Source organism: Lepidochelys olivacea (genome assembly GCF_965140295.1).
Source record: "Lepidochelys olivacea isolate rLepOli2 genome assembly, chromosome: 18".
Taxonomy (NCBI): Eukaryota; Metazoa; Chordata; order Testudines; family Cheloniidae; genus Lepidochelys; species Lepidochelys olivacea.
In genome coordinates, this window is record NC_140428.1 from 27729355 (window position 1) to 27753475 (window position 24121).

Consider the following 24121-nt stretch of genomic DNA (forward strand, 5'->3'; position numbering starts at 1 on the left):
TGTTTCACTATCTGCTAATTCTCCATATTAAATCCCAGCCTGTCCAAGTGTTGCCAGTTTAATAGCTCCTGGAGGGAGAGGGAGAAATTAAGCAGCTTTACACATCTTTAAAGTTATTTTGTTAAATAATGGTTTTATCAGGAGGTAACCCTGAAGCTGAGTTCTGTAATGTAAACACGTACTGACATGGCCCATTTAATTTACCTGGATACTTCAATATGTCAGCTTTGGGGACTTCATAGCTGATCTCAGCTTTAAGTGTTTTTAAAGCCATGTTTTCTAATAACTATAAACATGTTACCTGGAGTCAGATATTGTTTCATAAGAGACTATAAACCCTACCAGCCATTTTCTGCCAGGCGTTATCACGTTGATTTGAGAGGTATTCTTTTGGGCGTACAGCATTACTCATGTGAGTAAGGGTTGTGGAAGTAACATCTCAGGAAGATGACGGACAGAGACTATGGTGACCAGGTGTCCAGTTTTCGACTGGAACACCAGGTCAAAAAGGGACCCTGGTGGCTCCGGTCAGCACCGCCGACCGGGCCATTAAAAGTCCAGTCGGCGGTGCTGCGGGGCTAAGGCAGACTAGTCCCTACCTGTCCTGGCTCCACGCTGCACCCCGGAAGCGGCCAGCAGGTCTGGCTGCTCAGTGGGGGCACAGGGCTCCATGTGCTGCCCCTGCCCCCAGCACTGGCTCTGCACTCCCATTAGCTGGGAACCGCGGCCAATGGGAGTTGTGGGGGCGGTGCCTGCAGGTGAGAGTAGCGTGCCTCTGCCTAGGAGCCGGACTGACTGGCTGCTTCTGGACGCAGCATAGAGACAAGACAAGCAGGAAGCCTGCCTTAGCCCCCCTGCCACGCTGCTGACGGGGAGCTGCTGGAGGTAAGCCCACGCCCCAACCCCAAACCCCAATTCCCTGCCCCAGCCCTGAGCCACCCAACCCTGAGACCCCTCCTGCACCCCAAACCCCTTTTCCCCAGCCCCACTCCAGCACCTGCACCCCCAGACAGAGCCCTCACCCCCTCCTACACCCCAACTCTCTCTCCCTTTCCAGTGCCCCTTCCCATACCCTGAACCCCTCTGCCCCACCCCCCCAGCCTGGAGCCCCCTCCTGCACCTCAAACCCTCATCCCTGGCCCCACCCCAGAGCCCTCACCCCCAGCCAGAGCCCTCACCCCCTCCCGCACCCCAAGCCCTGCTCCACCCCAGAGTCCTCTCCCGCACCCTGAACCCCTCATTTCTGGCCCCATCCTGGAGCCAGTGGAGCTACAAGGATTTACACCTGCTGAGGCTCTGTGCCTGTATTTCAAAAACAACCAGAGAGCCTGCAGAAGCGACTGCCTCACAGAGAGAGTTTAGCTATCTGTATCCTGTCAACATTCAGGCTGCTCCTTCCAGATTGTTGGGGCTGCAATGTACTGAGCCATGACCAGATACAAGAAAGCCAAGGGAAATGAATGGCTAGTCTGAGCGGCTGCCCTGGTGAATATCTTTTGTGTATCCCATGAAGTTTGGGGCTTTCTGTAAAATACCCCCAAGTGGCTGGCCTGATTCATATTCTTCGGAGCCAACTTTCCTCAGTGCGGACTGACGCTTCTATTAATCTATAGAGGAATCAAATGAATCCAAAATGTGACAAGAGCAGAGAAGAGTAAAATATTCAGATTCCTCCCTCTTATTAGCCCCTGAAATCTGCGTGGTCTGGCCACATGAATGCATGTGTTTCTCTTAAGCTACCCGTGGATAGCTTTCACTATTGAAGGGTGACCTTCCTTTGAGGAACAATTTTCCTAAACTGTACATTCAAGTAAATTCATTCTCCATTACTGGAAATATGTAAAACTAGACTGGGCCTGTCACTGGGAAATATACTATAGAGAGAGACCCTTTACTGGCTGAGAGATGTGACCTGTTAACTCTATTCTGTTGCTAATTTGTGGGACTCCTTAGTGTACCTTTCTTGTGTTTTCCACAGTCTTACTTCTCGGGTTTGCTCTTTGTATTTGAACAGGCTCTTCCTGTCTTCTTCTCTCCCAGCCCAGCTATCTATGCCATTCACTCTTGCAGTGCTGAGTTGCCATGTATTGTAGGTTCATAAACACAGGACAGTGAATACACTTCAGGGTTTGGCCCAAAGAAAAGTTGAGCTGAGGAAAGAGAAATGCTGCAGCACAAACCTAGATAACTGCAATACCAGCAAAGGGAGCACAGACAAATACAGGCCATGTAAACTGCTGTCTGCAGCGACATTCGCCTCTCCAACCTTCCAGTGTGAATGTCATCCTTTGAGACATGCCTTTTTTTTCCCACAGGAAGAGAGCAAATTCTTGTAAATTCTCTCATAATAAGTCATTTTCTGCACTTCATTGCAAGAAATAAAACTGTCCTGGCAAGGATGCTTCTTCTTGCTCTTCAGCACACAGACAGTATCTGCCTGATTAAAGGCAGGCTGCTGTGAGGAAGCCAGGTTTTGCTGGAACAGAAGCGAACATCACTTTACAGTTCTCCTTATGGCAAGTGGCTGTACTGCTGGCTTTTGTGCGAACATTTTTTATCTCCGTTTTGCTTGGTCTTTGGAGCTTAAAATGCTCTGAGTTAATAAATCATCAAAAACAAGGACATAACCTTGATTCTGTGTGCAATATCAATACATTACTTAACGCAATCATGAAACGGAAGAACAGTTCCATTTGTATAATTCTGCATTAAAAACCAGCAGATCTCTACATTTTAAAAGCAGCCTGCAAAGTGTCTCCACCACCATGGGAATGAAGGGCCCCCTTTTTTAATGGGAAATAAGTAGCCTATGAAAAGGATGCAAATGAGCATTTTTGTGCCATTGCCTACCCTATAGAGCCACACTCCAGTCGTGCTTTTGTGGCTTCAGTGAAATGGATTTGCAAATAGCCTGCAAGCTGGTGACAATTAGTGTGTTGCAATTTGTCTAAGCCATTCTGTGGCCATGATCCTAGTTAATTGCTTTGACAGATTACCGAAATCAGGGATTTCGAGTCTGGTGGGCACACAGTGAGTATCTTAATTTGTCAGCTGCTGGGATTAATCCCTTCCCTGCCACATAGGATGTTAGTAGCTCTCCTGGGGTCCCACCTTCGTCTTGCTGGGAGCCCATAGCCCTTTGTGAAGGAAAGATATTTGTCTGAGGGCCATCTCTCTCAAGGGAAAGCGCCTTCTTCTCTGGTCCTAGGCCTGCTATTGATCACATGATTAATATAAAGCTAGTAGGAAGTGATTCGTTCATTAATTTCTGTTTGCTGAGTCCCTCTAGGTATAGTCAGGGATTTCAAGAGGCAGGTGGAGGGTGTGTATGTTTTTGACCTTCTAGATCCTAAGAACATTTAACCCCAAACCCAATATGAAATACTCTTTTTTCCCCCCCATTCCCCTCTTGCTGTTCATCATAAATGTTAAGCCTATATTTGCTTTATTCCCTGTTCTGAGTGCAACTGTCTTGCTGAGTTTCTTTGTTGGTGAATCTCAGAGCACCCTCTCACTCTTGCTCCTGTGTCATTTGCTCTCATTAATCCTATGCTGTAAAAAATCAAAACCAAAACTAACCACGCTCCATGCTAGATGTGTGTAGGAGCAGGAAGTTAAGCTCATGTTCTGTGGGTGGAGATATAAATGACACATTGTGGGGCTGACCGCATCTCCATTTATTTACTCTTCTATGGTGCTAAACACCATGGTATCTGAGCATTTCCGCTCACTTCGAGAAGTTGTACTCTCTTACACCAGGGCAGTGTTTGGCTCAGCAAGTCCGGTAGGTCTGTAGAATGCTAAACAACGCAGCTGGTTGAGATCTGACATCAATTTTGCCCCATGGCCCTACTCACGGGTTTTCAGTGGCTTTCAGTAGTTTCCAGCAGCAGGTTATTCAAAGATGTCTCACTGAACTGGCTCATGTTTGATAACTCTCTGGCAGGGCCATTTGCAGCCACTCTGTTGCGCAGCCCCTGCTAAGCCTTTGATTCTGTGTGAGAAATCGCTGAGACAGACCAACAGAGACTAGCCGTTCTCTGGGCAAGCGGCAATTGAAAGCTGCCCCGAGTGACGCAGAAGTGGATAATTTCCAAAACAATATCATTTTCCCAAAACAGAGCTGGATTTTACAGACCTGAAAACATGGCACCCAGTGAATTAGAAAACAGGCCTTTCCCCAAAATACCAGTTTTTCTGAAAGGATCTCTTTCTTGTCCAGTAAGGGCATCTTCAAACTGTTTTGACCTCCTGCTCCCTGAGTCACAGAAGCACAAATAGCTGGGATAAAGAAATTAGCTAGTGCAAAGTCAGGGACTCAGTTGGCCATTTCCTCAAGGCCTCACGTCTCAGCATTTTCCCTTCAGCCAAGGAGAGTTACCTGTGATGTGCTACATCTGCCCTCCACACCACATTGCTGGGCCACTGAAGAGCAATGCAGGGCACCTGGTCTGCTGGAGGCTGAGCACCTTGTCCTCTTAGAGGGAAGATTTGATTGTTTATTACTATGAATTACTTGTATTACACTAACGCCAACCAAGATCAGGGACCCACTGACCCAGTGTGGTACAAACACATAGCAAGAGACACTCCTGCCCTGAAGAGCACACACACAGTGGTAATGGAGAAGACAGGCAAAGGAAAGCACTGTTATCCCCCTTTTACCAAGGGGAAACTGAGGCCCAGAGAGGCTAAATGACTGGCCCAAGGTCACATGGGGAATCTGCTGCAGAGCAGAGAACTGAATCCAGATCCCTGAGTCCCAGGCCAGTGCCTCAACCACAAGATCATCCTTCCTCTGGGCACTGGAATAAAATGCTTGTGGTTGGCAGTTCACACTAGAGATAGAAGACGACTTCTGGATCAGAAATGGACAGTGCCGTCAGCTGTAACTCAGAGTGAACTCAGCCCATTCTGCACTTTGCAAAGGTTGGGTCCTCGTGCTGTGCTGTAGCTCATCATACTATCTATATGTCCGATAAGTCTGATACCACCTTGGGGACCAATACCACATACGGGATTGAACTCAGAGAGTTTGGCCAGCTCTGCTGGGTCCTGTCTACAGATGCTACTTTCAGGTCAATGATGTTTATAGTTTGGAGAATCTTTGTCTATTTAACCAGTTAATCTCGGTTTATTTCTGTTGTCACCCAAATGGCAGCTGTGCAAGGGACTTTCATTGCACTTCTGAAGCAGCAACAAGTAGCCAGTCGATTGGAAGGAGAGAGCATTAGAGATTGACTTCTGCTGTGGCAGATGATTGGCCAGCTCTGAGCAGCTCCAGAGGGCAGGTCAGAGTAGACTGTAGTGATAGCAAAGAACACAGGCAGCCAAGGCAGCGGAGTCTCAGAGTTTCTCCTCCGCCTCCCCGCTAGCCCCACGAAGGGTGCGCTATCCTCGCTATCCTCGGAGATCTGTTACAGTCTCAAGAGGCCTGTCATTTCCACAAGAATATTGCAGGGATCATATCAAAAGGAGGGAAAGAACATTTGTAACGGGATCTGCCTTTGAAGAAGAAGAAGAAATCCTCTCTCTGCTAAGGCAAGAACAATGCTCCTTTTCAAAAGGAAAATTCAAAGGCAGTCCGGGCTAAATAAATAAATACACCAAGCCCCATGTGAATCCCGCTGATTTAGCAGTTCGATTGTTGTTCTTTTGCCAAAGAGTTGCCTGATTGCATGTTCACTTGCTAATTCACTACATGGAAAGGACCTATTTTCTAAATTAGCAGCCAAAGGTGCAGTCATTATGAGCGTGTGCATGCGAATGCAAAATGGGAAGCTAATGTTGCGAGTCAGGACGGAAGGTAATTTACTCCAACCGCCTTCATTGTTTTGAATGAAATTGTTTTTTCAAGTTTCTGTTTGCGGGGTATCACTCAATGCCAAGTTCAGAACCCTGGTGATATTATTTTACTAGGAAATACAAATTGCATCATTATCTTCTTTGGAAAAAACAAACACAAACTTTTCTTTACTGCTCATTATCTTTTCCGATCCATAAGATAACCACTCATGTATCTAAAGAATGTTTGTGTGGGATCAGATTGTGAAACTGATACAAAGATGGTGGACCCCAATCTGACATGAGGAGGTAGATTTCCAGAATGACAGGACACAAGCCACCTCTCTTGAGATGCTGTCAGACAGGCTGAGAGAGGCCTGGGGCTGTGTTTGCTGTCCACTATGCCACTCATTTACCCATGGCACAGTCAAGGGCACAGGTGAGCACTTAGCATATAGGGAATAACAACAACAGCAATAATAGCCTTACACTTACACAGCGTCTCTCCTCCAAAGATCTCAAAGCATTCAGGGATCTCAAGGACATTAGCTGAGCATCACAGCACCCTTCTGAGGCAGGGACTCATTACAATCCCTGTTTTTACAGATGGGGAAAACATGGCACAAGGAGGTGATGGGACTAGGGGTGCTCAGAGCCAAGACTTGAACCCAGAACTCTAAGTCCCAGGCCTCCTGGCTATCGATCGCTAAATGATGCTCCCACTACAGATGCAGCAAGCTCAGGGGAAGAGCTCCTCTGGGTATGTAGGCTTCCTCAAGCTGGCCCAGGGGAGCTACAGCATAGACTTTAAAAGGGTCATTTCTTTTCGAAGCAGCGCTATAAATGGTTGGCTGCTGACCCAAACTTTGTAAACCTCCTGAGCCTAGAAACTGGGCTGAGAACTTAGTCAGACCAGGTTTTCCTAGGAGTTTTTCCAGCACTTCTTGTTCCCACCCCAGCAGGGAGTACAGCACAAATAGCGTTTGACCACTCTGCTTCTGGTTTAGGCCAGAGCTGGGAAGTGAACAAAGTTGACTAGGACATTTAAGACTCTTCAAGCATGAATCAGTTTGAGTTTAGCTCTAAAAATGGGTGCAGGCTTTAGGGGCTGCTTCTCCCATCCCTGACCTTGGATGAAGAGGGAGGAAACATACATTCTTACCGCCAAATGGATGGGGAATAAAAAACGTTGCCAGCAGAGAAGTCATGGAGCTGCTGTAGCAAAAGCACAGTTTTCAAAAGGATATTGCCCTGGCATGAGCGTGGAGTGGAGTGATTTGAAATTATTTGTTTCGAACTCCCCCAGATTTCTGAGTTTGGCTGCATCATCATCATCATCATCAGACTTGAGCCTTGGACATGAAAGCACAGCATTGGACTTTTCAAGATAAGCAAAGAGTGCAGTTTGCCGAGAGCCTGAAAGTACTGTTTCCTAAGTGCCAACTTCCTACTTCATCGAAGCAAGTTGCTCTGTTTGGAAGAATTTAAAGAGGGACTTTCATACTGGGGAAAACTTTCAAACATATCACTTAAAGCAGAAAGCCAGGCACTTGGTTCTTCAGAAATGCCATGCTCTGTGTTCAGAATATGAAACACAATCATGTTTTTAAGCAGAGAGACCCTCCCTGTCAACCTGCCTTGGTTCCTGCAGCAAAGTTATAAATTTGAAGTTGAGACGACAAAAATAGCAACGCACTGATGCCACGAGTGCAAGATTAAGGCTCCATGCCTCGATCTGGCAGAAAAAGGGGCCATCTATGAAGGAGTAAACTTTCCTCCCCGCACAGGTAAGTGGATACCAGCAAAGGTGATGCAGGGTCAAACCAGCCAAGCAAACAGGCTCTACCTCTCAAGCTTGTCAGCCTAAAATTAGGCACCAAAACTCACATCCAGGCATCTAAACAGGTGCCTTGATTTTCACTAGTGCTGAGTACCCACAGCTCCTGTTCAAGGCAGTAAAATCTGTGGTTCCCTAGCTGGACACCAGGCCACTCTTATTCAGTTGCCTAAATACAGTTTTAGGCGATGAGCTTTAAGCACCTACATTTGGGGCTGTGCTGGCCTTGGCTGTGAGGACAGTCCTGCTCTGGGTCCTTGGAACAGACAGCATTGGCAGCCCCTAAAATCTGCAAATGTAACCCCTTTTCCCCCATACAGCCCTGAGTGCAGGAATTGCCGCTCAGCATTTGCAGGAACCAGGAACTGAGCTGCAGAAATTTTGTTCTCTGGTGCATTTATTCATGATCCTTAATTCCAGAATTAAATCCTGGGCCTGGGCGGTGGATTTGTGCGCAGCGGGGACCCTGCACCCCATCAGGGAGCTGTGGCCTAGCTCCGAAACAGTGACCTGCCACGCTCCTGCAAGTGGTGTGTCCAGTCCAGACGGGGAACAAATGCCGTGTGGGAAAGTGGACCCCGCTACCGTGACCAACAGCTGTGCACTGTCGTTGTTGGGCTTCTAGTGCCAGTGAGCCCTTAGCTTGATCATCCTTATGTGTCGGCTGCTGGAGGCCATTCCAGGGCACGCTGAAGACACTTTTGGTGCAGGTAGAAGAGGTGCTTGGAGTTAGTTCTATTGAGGGATCTTAGAGGCACATTTTCACAGCTGTCAGACCCCCAATTCAAAGGCACCATGCCCACCTCTCTGTGTCTCTCAGGTGAAGCTGACCTAGAACACTACAGGCAGATTCTCACCGTTTCGGTTGCCAAATGTGTGTCAGAAATGATTAGTGTGAAGGAGAGGAGAAGAACCTCCTTGGCTGACGTTAGGGGACAGGTAAAGGAGAATGCGTCAAAAGCTGGACCATCAGCCTTCACGCCCTGGAGAGGGTTGGGGTAGAGGGGGCTTCACAGCAAAGCTTCTCCCACTATCTCTTTTTCACCACTTCTCGCACATGCCACGTTGTCCTGTCAGCTCAGTCCTATGGGCCCTGGCTCTGTGTTTGCTCTGATGAAGCGGTCGGAAGGGATGTCTGTCAGAAGGCAGGGGTTTCCCTACAGTGACAATGCTGCTTCCAGTAAATAATACACCCCGGGTGGGCCCATGGCTAAAACTAGTGTAGCAAGATAGGCACCTTCCCGGGGGCATCTCGCTTTCAAGCAAGAGTAGCCCTGCCAAACTTACTACCCCAGAGCCAAATCCATCCTGGGGGAATGCCACTTACTTCGGCGGGACCAGGACAAGTTTGGCCTCCAGTAGCTTTGTCCTGGAGACAAAGAGAACATCCCCATGGATCGGTATGCTGGGGTAAAGTGACTCCCCCTAGGGAGGATATCCCAATGTACCCCTGTTCCCCCAGTGTCTCTATCCTGAGCTAAAGCACTCATTCACTACTGAGAATTAATGACTCCTCAGTGAGAATACTTATGGCCAAACTCCATCCCTTAATATCTTCAGTTAACTCAGTTTAGGCACAAACCCTGCCCTTTATAGTCACAGTCACGGGGTGGCTGTCTGCAGTCACTTGAACGCTACCAGCCTTGCTCCCACTCAGACCCAGAGGTTGCTGCCTCATGCCCCAATTCTGGGCCCTGCTCAGATGTGCAAAGGGAACACCCCCCTGTGCAGGGAATTGCAGGTGCTAGCCTCCCCAGAAAGGGGTCAGACAAGAGTGGGGTCTTGGTCCCCCCATTCCTGGGGCAGTGACAGTGGCTAATTAAAGGGTAGGGAGAACGCACTTCACCCTCTCCCAGATAGGGGAATGGCTGCTGCCTTGTGTCCCCGTTTGGTGACCCGGGAGGAACCCTGGCTCTGCATCAGCCACGTGTGACGCAATGTTGGTAGCCAGAGGATGGGCCCTGTGCACCTTGCCTTGCCCTGGAAAAATCACTTTTACTGCAGGTGCTGCTGATGCTGGCCCTTGTCTTCCTCTTGTTTGGGCACTGCATGGCTGTTCTCTGCAGTGGTACAGTGAGGACAGGAATTTGCTTCATTGTCCTCATCCTTTAGTTCCATTTCTGTGGCATGAGCTGAACAGCAATGCCTGAACCCTCTCCCTCGGCCTCCCACCTCAGCCCTTCTCTCTACCAGCTATCCCCAGATTCTGCCCTAGCCACGCAGCCAACCTGTCAGAGCTGCCACCATCCCCTGGCCTTGGGCCTGAACTTCACATTTCCCACATATCCACTTTCTCCCAGAGTCCTTCACTCCCCCACCTTCTACCAGTCTACCTTCTTTCTTACAATCCAGTTAAAAGAAAAAGAACCTAATTAAAATCTAAATAACAGACTTGTAATTATCACAGTGTTTAATCCTAGACGTTGTGCCTTTGACGCACTATAATTTAATTTCATGACTGGCTTTCTTGCTAGTTTATAATTAATCTATTTTTTTGATAAAAAAGATGTATTGCAATAGATAATGTACTCTGGAAGCCTGTCACAGCCAGCCTGACACACGCTCTTCTTGGAATAAAACTTTTCCAGCAACAGTTTTAACCGGTGCCGGAGCCATTGGGACAGTTAACCACTAACGTCTCATGTTAGCCCCTGATCTGGAAAATACTTACCACTTTTGTGCTTAAAGTTAAGCACGTAGGTGAATGTTTGCAGGAGGTGGGGTTCTTGTGGAAAGCTAAGGCTTTCTTTGCCTCGCATTAGATAACGTGAGTGAATTTAGAGCTCATAACGTGAGAGACTGATCGCGAGAAAGATGGGGGGAGGGGGGAATGATACAAAATGTCATTGACATTGGTTCCCATTTTTAAAAAATTGAAATTCAAAATTTTGATGAAAATTTTTCTTAGAAACTCCAAAAATTCAGGGCAGCTGTAGAGCTGGTCGGGAAATGGGGAATAAATATTGCATAAACATTCAGTATTTTCCTTGTTTTCACTGAAATTCAGAATTCTCTGAAAAAATTCATTGCAACATTGAACTTCTGCAAGCCCCAAGCAGCTGCACTGATAACACATATGCAAGCCCTGCCATTGCATCTCATCCCTGGGCAACAGCACCCCCTGCTATTTCATTTCCCCGGATGCACGCACACAGCTCTGCCACTGTGCCTTGTTCTTGCATGTAGCACATCCCCTTATAGTCCAGTCTGCATGTCTCAGCACATCAGACTGTTTAGCCTAACTTAGAACTTGACCCCATGTCTCTAAGCCTCTCAGCTGTGTGTACCTTCAGCCTACTGACCTGTTTTTAATGGAATAAAACGCCTCCCTTTGGAGTATTTGGCAATAAATTATTTCAACTGCCGAGAATGTTTTCCTTAAAACTGTTCTTGCTCCGATCTGCTATCAGTGAAGAAGATGTGGGTAGGATAACTGAAGAGAGGGGAGTAGCCATTTCTGTGTGACTGACAATGATGAATGTCCCAGAAGTCCTGCGTCTCAGAATGGATGGGCTAGTCTGGGGCTAATCCGAAGAGTATTTATTATGTGATGGATTCCACCTAGAGAATGCTCAAAACCTTATCAAGATCTTCCACTATGGACTAGTATCCCTAGTAGCTAGCAAATTGCTAAGTAATGGCCTAATTCTAAAGGCAGCAGCTGCTCCAGTGGTTCTATTCTTCACCATCCTGAGCACCATCACCTGACAAAGGGGCTTACGACATGGACCCGACCTGTGATTTTGAGGATGTGGAGCAAGAGGGAGGCAGTAATTGGTGGATGCATTAATCCTGCCTTTAGCTTGCTTTATGAGGGAGGGAGGCATACGAATGGGATGCAAAGTTACCAGATCCACGTTCCACCTTTTCCTGTGGTTCCCCCTAAAAGTTTAATGCAAATCTGAGTTAGAAATACCTGAAGTAGACAGAAAGATGCTGTCCAATCCCAGAGCCCTTCTCACAGAACAGAACCAAGTCATGTTAATTTATGGTAATTAATTATTTCCACCTTATAGCCAAGGATGACTCTATCTAAGCCACCTATTGCTGTGCTAGCCACCCAGTTAGGATCTCAAAGCAATTTACAACCATCAGTAAACCCGTAAACCTCATGAGCAGCCAGTGAATGTGATCATCTCCATTGTAGAGATGGGAATGCAGAGGCATAGAATGGGAACATGGCTTCCCCACTGCTATATAGTGGGTTGGGGAAGAATCTGGCATAGAACCCAGGAGTTCTGACTCCTGGTCTCCCACTCTAACCTCTTAGCACACTGTGCCCCAAGGGCTGAGGGGAAGGAGCACCCTTCTTGGAGAGCACCAACGGGCACTGGCACTGAAGTGTGCCTCGCTTGTTCCTTTGGAGTGGCTGCCACAGACTTTTCTGTTGGGCAGCAGAGTCCCTCCCCATTGCTAGTTCTGAATAGTGGAGTGGTGTGTTGCCTAGACAACCAGAACTCCTACACATTGCTATTTATTCTGAAAGACATTTTACCTTCTCTTCTGTTGCGAAATCCTAGGAAGAGTGGGGGTCACATAAGATTACCTCCTGCGAGGTGATGGGGCTTCAGACTCCTACCCCAAATGCCCCCTCTTGAGGGGAGCCATTAGGCAATTGGGCAGTTTGCTTGTCTGGCAAAATGTCATTTAGAGTAAAGGCCCCTGACCTCACTCCACTCAAATGTACTGTAAAAAGTGAGGCTAATTGGGATGTCCACATAAAACTGGGACAGGGTCAGATGCCAGCCAGCCAGGCATTATTAGCATTCCAGGTCTTTGCATTCCAGCAGTGCATGGAGTGTGCCAGGCACGGCCCATCCCCAGGAAGACCTGGTCTCAGCCCTTGTGAGCTTATACTCTAAGGGCAGGATTGTGTCTGGGAATGATGCAAGGAACCTGTGCATGGGGTCCGGGTGGTTATTTTTGCTGTGTTCAGGCTGGTTTCCTCTGAACTCTTATGTTAGTATCTGCTAAACCTCCTTGAAACAGCAAACGTGCATTTGCAATCCTCTGAGCTGCCTACGTGTTCCTGTGTCCATCCTGGCACTGCTTTTTACTGGTTTACTGCTAGCACCAACGTGCTGGCTGTGCTCGTGGCTGGCACGCTGCGTACTCGTATTGGGATTGTGGCCATGCTCGGGGCTAGGTAATTGCACTCTGCTGCGTACACTTTGGCAATGCAGCAGGGTCAGCTATTGGTGTGCTTGTGTATAATATGTAGACTAGTAACTACGAGCCTGGAGTTAGCAATTTTTTTTAATGCGCTGGTGTTCCTAGAAACAGAGCAACAAGGAGATATTAGGCCAGTTTCTCAGCTAATGTAGATTGACATGGCTTTGTGGATGTCATGGAGCTGTGCTGATTTACGTGAGCTGAGGACCCGGCCCTATTATTTCAGCTTGGTCATGTGACAAAAGAACAAGGGAAATATGAGGAGTGTAGAATATACCATATTTTTGTAGGCTGTGAACCCAAAACCAGGGAGAGTTTGAATGGGTAATTGGGAAGATCAAACACTGCAGCTGAAGTGTGGCCACAATCAGAGTATGGTTGGACTGTGCTTGGCTGTCAGCATTTACAGGCTACTAACAAAAGCACATCATTCTCATCCTGTTTTCTTCTTGAGAAACAGCCAAACAGCGAGTGACTGTGTATGTGTGTTTGTGTGCACAGGACATAAGAATGTACTTCTTCAGTGGGATATGTTGTCAAGGAAGGCAGACTGCATCTTTCATTCCTAGCGAGGAGAAATTCCAAATCATATTAAAAAGTTAGACAAAGACCGAAATGGAGTCTGACATGCCAGTAGAATGACGGCAGGGCTGTGAATATTATTAAGGTGAATCTGTGTTTAATGTTCTCATTGGAAAACTGAACTCCTGGCTTCTAACCAGCAGAGAGTGGGTGTTACCGACTGAGCCACAGACATGCAGCATATGGGAAATGGCCCTTATGCTGGAATACAATTACTTTCACATAGCAGGTATGGTAAACCTAGGCTTTGAAAATCCAGCAGGGGACCATGCTGCATGTTTAACTCCAGAGAACAAACCCTGGTACACATCCCATGAAAATGTATGATGAATAAAGTAACAGATTTGAACTTTTCTGATAACAAAACAACAACTCTGGCCAGTAGCTCCATTATGTGCTGTGAGATATACTTCTATCAGACTGTGAATTCAGCCGTCTCAAAGAGTTTGCCGCTTAGTGCAGAGAACACGAGGAAAGCTGGTGAGTGTGCAGTCATTTCCTGAAATCTCTCAGAGAGTCAGGAATCAGATTACTGTATGGAAAACAAATGGAAAAAACAATAAAACTGAACTGAGTTTTGGGAAAAAGACGCCACCCCTAGAGACCCATAGAACAGGCTTCCTCTCTGCAGCAGGGGCCACGCATAGGTGTGAGACAGGAATTCTGTCTCCCCTGCCCATTCCGTCCTTGGCTTCTCTGCAGCAAGGGGGCATCTGGTGCCAGTTGTACTGTGGTTTTTAATCTGATTTGGGCGCGTCAACAAGGAGCTGGGCAGAGCTGACTAGCTCCTTTGGCATGCTCTGCCAAACAGCCCGCAGATAAGAACCGCTTGTATTGCTGCTGGCGAGAGCTGGGCTCACACCAGTGACTTGGAGGGGAAAGGCTACATCTGCCATTCCAAGTCTGCAGGATGGTCCAGCCATCCAGAGGCGGGCTGGTATAATGCAGCAGCCACTGTGAAGACCCGGGGATGGTTTGGTGGCTCCCTTTGTCTTTCCTCCTATTGCACTGAGTGTTACTTCAGAGCGCTGCTCTAACCACACCGCTCCACCTCCTTTGAATCTCTGCTCTGACTTCCCATTCTCCACCACATCAGAGCCAAGCTTCTTGTCTCTCTTTAAGGCATTTTCATTATTCTGCCCATCCCTGCTGGTCAGCTGTTGTAATGCCCTCCCCTCTGCTTTTCCAGTGGTCTTAGAATCATAGAAAAATGGAACGCCCCCCCAAATGAACTCTCTTTGGGTTTTTTGGAGTTCCCTCATTTCACTGCCTTGTTCCTTTCACAGTTTTTTGTTCCATTTTCTCCTTATTTCAGCCAAAGATAGGGGCATGATCAGGTACTCAGAGGTGAAAGGACTCAGATTTGTGCTTGTGTTTCAGTTGTGGGGGCAAAGCATGAGGGCAGAGCATCTAAATCACGTCTAAAAATTGTCGTGAATTTTGCTCTGACCTCTCAAGGTCCCTTCAGCCTTACATTTGGGGGGTGTTCCATTTTTCTGTTGAATAATTGGAAAGATTAAAGAAGACAAAAGTTTTGAATGAAAAGTTATGACCAGCTCTGTTTGCAAGTACAGTGACTTCTAAGAAAGAGGAGGAGGATGTGATTTGGAAAATATGGCCTTACACAGAGAGGTAGCTTTTTAAACCAGTGGTGGACTGTGTTTCTGAGTGTCTGGGCCTTAGTCTTATCCAACTTCATTTACTCAGGCACCACGTGGGTTTCAGAGTGTTACCAGAAGAGAATGGTAGGTATTCGCCTCTGCTTTGCACTGGCATGAATGACTGCACAGGATGTCAGGCAGGAAAGGGTTAGTCCATCTATTCATGAAAGGCACCCATTAACTCCCACTGACTTCAGTCCCAGCTTTCCTTGGGTAAATGCTGTATAAAACCAATTAAGGATTTCAGGAGTTTTAACGGTAAGAGTAATTAACCACTGGAAGTGCTTACCAAGGGTCGTGCTGGATTCTGCATCACTGGTCATTTTAAAATCAAGACTGGATGTTTCTCTAACAGATCTGCTCTCGGAATTATCCTGGGGAAGTTCTGTGGCCCATGTTCTACAGGAGGTCAGACTAGAGGATCACAATGGTTCCTTCTGGCCTTGGAATCTATGAATCTATGATTTGGCCCAATGATTCTTTTGAGAAAAGGATATGGGCATGTATCTAAAACATTGCGCTGATTATCGTTTTAGCAAACTACTTTAGATTAGTTAAGTAAAACTTTAGTGGCGGGGGGCAGGTTAAAACTCAGAATTTTGTAGTCCTGGAATAAAAGTGGAGAAGAAGCAATGCTTCAATATGAAAGAAAGTCTGAGTATTTTAAATCAGCTCAAAATAAAAAGGTGACTTATGGTGACAATTCAATGCGAGGTGCAGCTCTTCGTTTTATGTAAAAAGACTAATTAAAATTGAAGTGCACCCCACTGCACTTTCTTTATTGTCTGTAACATACCAGACCCCTTAATAAAACCTAGAGCGCAGGGTGTACTGCAGGGACATAAACTGGTAGTTAATGATGTAATATACAGTGAAGTGCAGTGCTTAGCCAAGCAGGTCAGCCTGGTAAATGAACTCCGGAGATAGCTGCTCTGTTTGAAGCACCTGGTTCATAACAGTGGGTTACACATGAGGAGCAAGAGTGCAGCCACTCTTAGCCTGGAGCTGATTAACAAATTTGCATTCCATGCACTTCCTTAAGAAAAAGAAAACATCACATAGAATATTGTCAGTTCCCTGGCCTGTTTTGTGTTAACTCTGTATACCTCTCTGATCATGCCAGATCTGGCCATTCGTTATGGACAGTCAGCAGGCTGTAGTTCATCTATTTTTCTGTCCTGTCTCGTTCTGTTTCATTTCATAAAATGTTTTACAGCCCCGTGGAGGTGCAATGTAAAAAGGAAACACGGACCCTTTTATTCCAGGATCACGTCATCACAGAAAGGAGAGAAGTGACCCATTAAGTCAATTTTCCTAGATGCTGTTGACAATAGAGGTTGAAGGATATAAACATGATCCCATAAGGAAACTAAACGCATCATTAATATAATGTTATGTTGTTTTAAAGCTGTGTATTGGAACTGTACTTGTATACATGGCACACTGTAGCCTCAGCATTTAGCTTTGTACTCTTGCTAGACTGTCCCTGGCATAGCTATTGGTATCTGTATTTTGAATGAAGTTAGGTATGTACCCAGCTCTAGAATGTTGCCATGCCAATTTGAGCATTGCTGACAGCACAGTTCCTGAAGATCAGCACCACTGACATTCTGCAGAAGAATGAGGTTTCATTTCCTGTGGGCTACTTTCCTTATGGCTTTAGTGGCCTGGATTTGGGATTGGATTTAATTAGCGTGTAATGTCAGGTCTACTTTGGGAGCTTGTGAGAATGCTGCAGGTAGGGAAAATGGATCAGTCAATTTGTGTGTGTGAGAGAGAGAGAGAGAATTTCATCTTACTGGATTCAACCCTGAAGTTTCAGAAAAAGTAATTTGTTGTACATTGATATATTTTCTGTCTCTGAGTTCAGAAAACTCTTGCTGCTGACCTTCTTATTTAATTGTCTTATCTCCTTACTTCTAATGGGCATGGACTCCAGGTAGATAAATAAGAAGGAGACGTAGGGAAAGGTTTTTTGTTTTATGTAGAAAAAAAGAATTTGATATGGAAAACTTGCATTTGAGATGCAAAAATTAAAATATATGAATTTATAGATAAACATATTTAAAGGCAGGGAAGAGAATGAAAATGACTCCTGTTAAGGCACTGTTATTGAATGTTTCTGGTGTGAATCTGTACATTGATAATTAATTAATTACACAGAAAGCCGGGGGAGACATCTTACCAGCAAGTGAAATGTTTATTCTTCATAACTACAAAGGCAGCCCCAAATTTGCAATGTGTTTCATACAAGCAGCGTGGAGTATCCTTGAAGTCAGTGAGGCCCAGGGGTCTGTGCACACCATCGGTTGCAGGATCTGGACCTTAAAGGTAGATTTGGGTTAATGAAGTCAAGCCTTTTATGCCAGGATTAGTAACATGAGTCTCCTTTTCAACCCGGCCATGACTGGAAATGCCTCTAACCACTCGAGTTAGATTTAAGTTTGTGAATAAAGAGACAGGCTGTTGGGAGCATGACTATGGGTTATATACTGTATCTAGCTAATATACAGTTCAGCTAAGAATGCTGAGGTCAGAAATGCACACACACTGGACATATTGCTAAGGACTTTTCAAAGTAGAATCCATTCTTGAGTCATTCAAAGCATGGCAGTGTACTGTTCCTGTTTCATACCCCTACTTAAAAAAATATTTAGGCCAAAATTTCAAAACTGGACATTGATTTTGGATGCCCCAAGTTTTGGGGGTTCAACTTAAGACACCTTGAGGTCAGTTCTGAAAATGTTGCCCTTAATATGTAGAAAAGCAGATGGCTTATTCTTTTGAAGCTACAGAAGTCATTTTCATTATGTTTCTTCTGGTCTGGTTATCAGATTTTTCTTCTCAACATGGGTAAACCTGGCATGCTACTCTAATAGATACACAAACATTGCATTGTAATCTGTTACATAAATCATTTTCTTTCTCTTTTTCTAATACAGTTCGATGTCTGTCCGCAGGTCAGGTTGCCCGGTAGGAAGCCATGCTTGGATATTAATAGCCATGTTTCAACTAGCCATGGATTTCACCATCTGTGAATCTGTAGCCCAAGGCCAAGGGTTTAGGCTCCTGCAAAGGCCTTCTCACTGGCATAGATTGTCCCATAGTCCTTTGTGGAGTTTTAAAAATGGACAGCAACTGAGGATTCCTGGCCCTTTTTGGAACCATGTTTCTTCTCATCCGGAACGATCTCATGGGCAAATACAAACATATCATTCAAAAAGGCCACACAAAGCCACAGACCAGTTAGCAGGCTTTTATAAAAGCATGCAGTCCAAGCACTCTGATACTGCAAAACCAGCCCCTTCTGTTGTAGATGGGAGCAGCAGGAGTACAGACCAGCAGACTCCTTTGAAAAGGGGGAAAAGGCACCTCCGAGGAAGCAATTTTGATCACAGAGACAGGAGGCCCACCACGGTGCCTGAAGTAATTGTATGGGGCCCAACAGGGGAAGAGGACTCCATGGAAACCAGTACATTCCCTGGGAATTATGGCACCACCACGACTTCCGCTTTACAAACCAGAACGACTACTGTGGCAACCACCACCACCACCACTTCCACCACTGTACGGTCTAAGGGGTTCACAGCATCACCCATGCCAGGGCTTAACAAACACAAGAACAACCCTGGCAGGATTAGCACAACGGAACCCTACACCAGCCACAAGAGCAATGGAAAAGAAGCCCGTCCACCTAAGTTAATGGGAGACACTACAGGTATTTTCTGTCTGTTGATAGGGTTTTGTTTTAACTGTTGATCTGGGCTAAGTAAGAGCAAAAAACCTATTGCCGAGGGCAGAGGTGTGTCCTATATGATGGGCACCAATGAGGAGACGGTACTGCGGGACAATGCCACAATATAAACAAGGTGCAGTGTCTGACGAAGGCTTCATATTGTGTTGGCTTTGCCAGGCTGCAATCATCATTAAGGAGTAATTAAAGAGAACATTATAGTATAATGTCCAGGTTTCAAAACAGTTAAGCAATTTTCAGTTAGGGAAAGGTGGGTGAACAGCTTTGAATAAAATGAAAACTGACCTGAATTTTTTTCTGAAATTTGATCTAAACTTTTTTTGTGATTTGCAAAACATCTGTATACTCTTTCTACTGTATTTAAATCTTCCTCTGCCTTCTTGGGTTCCCCAGGAATATAGCAGTATTTTTGGTTTGATCAGCAACAGGAAATCTCACAGGAAAGACTAGCCCAACAAGATTTGCAGCCTGGTTTTGCAAACTCAAGAAGCGTCCAGATTTTGGGGTGTTTGTCCAACAAAGTATTTTGCTGTTCACATATTTCTTTCTAGTCCCTTTCATACAATATGTCACTAATCATATACACACTGTGGTTGCTAGCTCTGAACTGCAGACAGATTCTATATGCAACATACAAGTCTTAACAATCCCTGAAAAGTGTAATAATAATCAATGTATTAATGTGGCACTCTGACACAGTACAATATGCAAACAACCTAGATTGTTGGTGTTTCAGCTTTGGTGACTGCGGAGAAAACTGAGTTTGGTTTTCACTATTCTTTCCCTGATTTAGATGCAGTTTTTCATTACACAGAAGCATACAGCAACGCCTGCTGAAGTCATTATCATAATTGTTTTCTGCCTTACAGTAGTACTTTTTTCTCATGCAGACTGGACACAAAGGTTACTTTAGTGCAAGTTAAGCTGGGAGAATTCTGCTAAAGAAATCACAAACCTTTGAGTCAATGAGAGCTACCGATTCCTTTCATTTCTATTGAGGACTCTTCTCAATTGCTCTTCACGAACATTTGTTGAGTAAGCGTGTTTGCAAGAATGTTCTCAGTCAGAGAACATGCAGTAACTATCCATGTTGTGATACATATGCATGCATGTTGATGATAAATGTGTGTGGGCCATCTCAGAAGCTCTTTTTGGCCTCAGGAGTAGGAACAACTTCATTTGACTTAGGTGATCAGACACACCAAGTTCTGAATACTCAATGAAACAGTCGAATTGAGCAATTCATGTGCTGAAACGTGTTCACTTACAACATTCCTCAAGTTATTGTGGTTAATTAACGTATTGGTAAAAAATCTGCAAATCTGAAAAAAAAAGCTACAAAAAAACCCCATGTTCTAATTTCTTACTAGAGTCAGGGGATAAATCCTTCATTAAACTGTTCACTGTGACTAGTTTGTTCAGCATAATTCAGGCTCACATCAGAGTCTCCCATCTAGCCTCTGCCAGGGGTTGTGAGCTTCTAGCATCTCACTGATAGAGTTGGTTTCTGATCAGACTGCAATGTAAGTGTTAGCCTGGGATCTCAAATGCTCCCTATTCTCCTCAGCATCATGTACAGTGTATGATATTAAAAATAAAAACAACCCATCAGGGCAGCACTTTGGATTACCTAGTGTCCCTGAGGAAGATGGTAATGGGATCAGGCTACAGGCATAGAGCATTGATTAGTGCTTAGGACTGGGACACAGCACCTAGCAAAAGGGGGTCCTGGTCCAGGACTCTTGATGCTACCACAGTACAAGTAAATAATTTTAACAATAATAAGCCTGGGGTTGTGTTAGAGGCAAGGTCTTCTGTCGGGTAAGAATGTTGCAGAAAATTGAGAGGAATTTGGGTTTAAAAATGAACACTGGGTAAGCCGATGAGAACTCTGATCCATCATCTTTATGTAAGACATTTGCTAGGAGTTTACAGAGTTTGCCTATTGCCTCTATAAATCTACAAGCCTAATCAAATTTAGTGCAGCACTCATTTACTATAGTATTTAGTAATATTTAGGAAAATATACTATTTTCCACCGACACCATTTGCTGTGTGGGAAAGCAGTTTTCCATTTATTCCAAATTATATTTATTTATTACTAAAGTTATACCATGGAACAATATTATGTATCTTGGCAAATTAATTCACATTACATGGACGCTGAGTAGTCCAACAAGTCAGATGCTTATCTGAGAAAGAATTATAGGGTTTCATGATGCAGTCTCCATCCTGATTAATTTCTCTAATAAACCCTCTTCAGAAAAAATGTCACTCCTAACTTCAAGAAGTTATTCATATCTGTGAAAAGGAGCCCCGCCTACACAGCAGATGAGATGTCAGCCTCAGCTGGCTCAGTTAGCGACAGAATATCAGTCACACTCTCCAGCACAAGAAATCTAACCAGTTCATACTAAGACATTTGATGGAATGCTAAGATTTACTTCCCAAACCGCATGTTTTTTTCAAAGCAGATAGTGTCATCAAGTCCTATTGTTATTAGCAATACTTACATCTGTAGCTAACTACATTTGTACACATGCGTCTGAAATCAAATAGGTGCCTTGCACTGAGAAAATTCCTGTTTATTGCAGTGGCTTAATTACAAATGGTATAACACTGTCAAAGTGTTACAGGGTATTGTTGAGCTGCTGGGATATCAGGGGAGTAAGTCAGAGGAGAGTCTTCCTCACCCTGGACAGCTGACATAGGCTTTTTGTCTAAAATGTGACTCATCATTTATTATCCCTGTAATGTCAAGATTCATTAACTGTGTTGCCAGTCAGTGGTCCTGTATCTGGGACACCACTCTGTGATCTAGGCACATTGCCTAGGTCAGTAGTTTGTGTCTAAGTCGTTGCCTTCTCCTCTGGTCTTTATATCAGGTAACCAATGTTATGATATTTCAGAATTGCCCAAGGTTTACTGAGTAGTTTGAAGATAACACTGGCAGTTTGGTAAGGGTATCTGACAGATATATGTCACTATTCAGGAAAACATTGCAATATGTTTCTACTTGAACTATCAAATGACCACTGATAATTGTCACTGCACAAACAGGCCTTCAGCAGATTTCTGTCCTGCCCACTAGGATGACAGACAAATGATCTCAATAGATCCAGTATAATGTAGGATTGGGATATTGAGGTGGTGTTTTTATTTGCTTTTCTCACCATTGTACTTTTGGTTGAGTTGATCTGTTCAGTACACGGACTTCAGCGGAGCCGTTCCACAATGAGTTTGATCTCCTGGCTTGGCTCAGAAGTGCCCACAGTGATTGCAGCGAAGTCTTAAATTTGTATTGGTGATTGACCTCTCGAGGTTCAGTCTGGAAGTGTTGTCCACCATTAGACAGTAGCTGGAGCAAGCCTCTAGAAGGATTCCTGCATTTGGTTTCTGGCTTAGATGCTGACTGGGTCTATTAAGTTGATGAAATAACATAACAACTCGGTACTGCAATTTACCCATCCGTAAAGGGTCATGGGGTGCTCTACTCACCAATGGGGGGTCTTCCTTCTGGCAGTTCTGGTGATTAGCTCCACCTAGTTCAGCACCTCCTTTCTTCTCTTCCATCATTGCCGCTCTCCTCCCGCTCATGGAGATGTAATACAGCCATTTCATGACTCAGCCCTTCAGCCAGGTCACACTGTGTTTTTCCCTTCCAGGGGAGTCTTTCAAAGACCCTCTGCACCAGGGTTTCTACCCCCTTTCTTTCTCCCTTACCTCAGGGAGAGACACTGCTGGCTTCTTCCCTCGAGAATCCTGGCTTGATAGGAGCCTTGCTTGTTCCCTCACAGATGAGCTTCCTACTAATTAGCACCCTCTACACAGCCTAAATCTCCCCCATTTGCAGCTTAATTGGTTGATTGGGCCCACCTGGCCTAATTCAACTCTCTCAGGGTACACACTGAGCACTTTGTGACTATTAGACCCCTTTCAGATATCTCAAGTTGGGCTCCCAAAACCTGAGGCACCTAAAATCAGTAGTCACTTCTATAAACGTAAGCCTAGAATTCTAGTGGCTCTGCAGTTGTGTGTGAGGCATCTTTAACTGCTGTACAGTGAGGCCCTACAATATACAGCACATAAGGAGACAAATGTAAGCATGTTCTAATGAAAGAAAACCCTTTGATCTTCATAGCTATTCATAGTTTGTTCTCCAGCTTAGATCAATCAAAACTCAAGGATGAGATAGCATGGACCGAGATGGAACAATGCTTGGTAATTTTTATTTTGGTACTGGAATTCGCTTACACCTTTTCAAGGATGTTCCTCCAGCTGCTTTGTCCTTGTCAGCATGATGCCTCTAACATCCCTTACCGCGCTGACAGTCACAAAGTTTTGCTGCGGCCTGACTGATGTGGCTCTTGCTGGGATTTTACCATTTGTGGGTCTTTGAACAGCTTCCTAGCCTCAGCTTTGCAGTCCAGCTCAGCTGTGAGAGCTGGATGCTGTTCTAATGAGAATCAAAAATGAAAGGGCAAGGTGCATCTCCCAAACCCTATAATTGGGTTTAAATCCATGGTTGTTAGTCACCCAGGGCCGAGTCCAGTGCCCCTCGTCCAACTGAGTATCCCTTCCTCAGGCCGCAAAGCTGCTTGAAGCGACAGTCACTAGGTTGTTCCTGAGGGCTCTGCAGGACAGTGATTCACAGAATGCTAGTGGATCTGCACAGATCAACAGGCCTTCATCCTGCCCAGCCTCCACGTAGCCTGTGCTGAGACATTCCAGATCCAAGCCAGCCTCTCCCAATTCTCCTATCCTGTCCCAATCCCCTGAAGGCTCATGCTCAGCCTGTGCTTCTAAGATATCTGGGAATTGAAACTCACCAGCTGACTTTAATCTTTTAGCTCTTAACTCTCATTAAGGAGTTTTCAGAAAGATTTGAGTTTTCGTTAATTGGCCTCTTTTACTGAATAAGTGAATACAATAAAATACTTTTGTTGGCTAAAGGACCTTTCTGACCTTAGCTGTCCACCCTAACTTGAATAAAACCTAAACTCTGAATATCCCTTTATTTTCTTCATCTGCATTAAATCATAGAATCCCAGGGTTGGAAGGGACCTGAGGAGGTCATCTAGTCCAACCCCCTGCTCAAAGCAGGACCAATCCCCAATTTTTGCACCAGATCCCAAATGGCCCCCTCAAGGATTGAACTCACAACCCTGGGTCTAGCAGGCCAATGCGCAAACCACTGAGCTATCCCTCCCCTCCCAATATGCTGGCTTCCTCAGAGACTTTTTTTGGGGGGGAGAAGCTTTCCACTCAGCTCTTTCTCACTCCCTAGGTTAAATCCTAGTAAGGGCTTGCAATTGTTTAGGTTAAAAAAAA

General features: G+C 45.3%; 1 protein-coding gene across 5 annotated transcripts in view; it reads left to right on the plus strand.

Annotated features, from left to right (window-relative positions):
• The window catches only part of AJAP1 (adherens junctions associated protein 1), a 104902-nt gene that overhangs the window by 30037 nt on the left and 50744 nt on the right, over positions 1-24121 (plus strand). For 4 of the 5 annotated variants that reach the window (XM_084651628.1, XM_084651626.1, XM_084651629.1 and 1 more), the window contains one exon: positions 17979-18754. In XM_084651628.1, coding sequence (XP_084507754.1) covers positions 17983-18754 — 772 coding nt within the window. In that variant the 5' untranslated portion in view covers positions 17979-17982. The remainder of the gene's footprint in view (positions 1-17978; positions 18755-24121) is intronic. The other variant, XM_084651627.1, reaches the window with a different exon arrangement.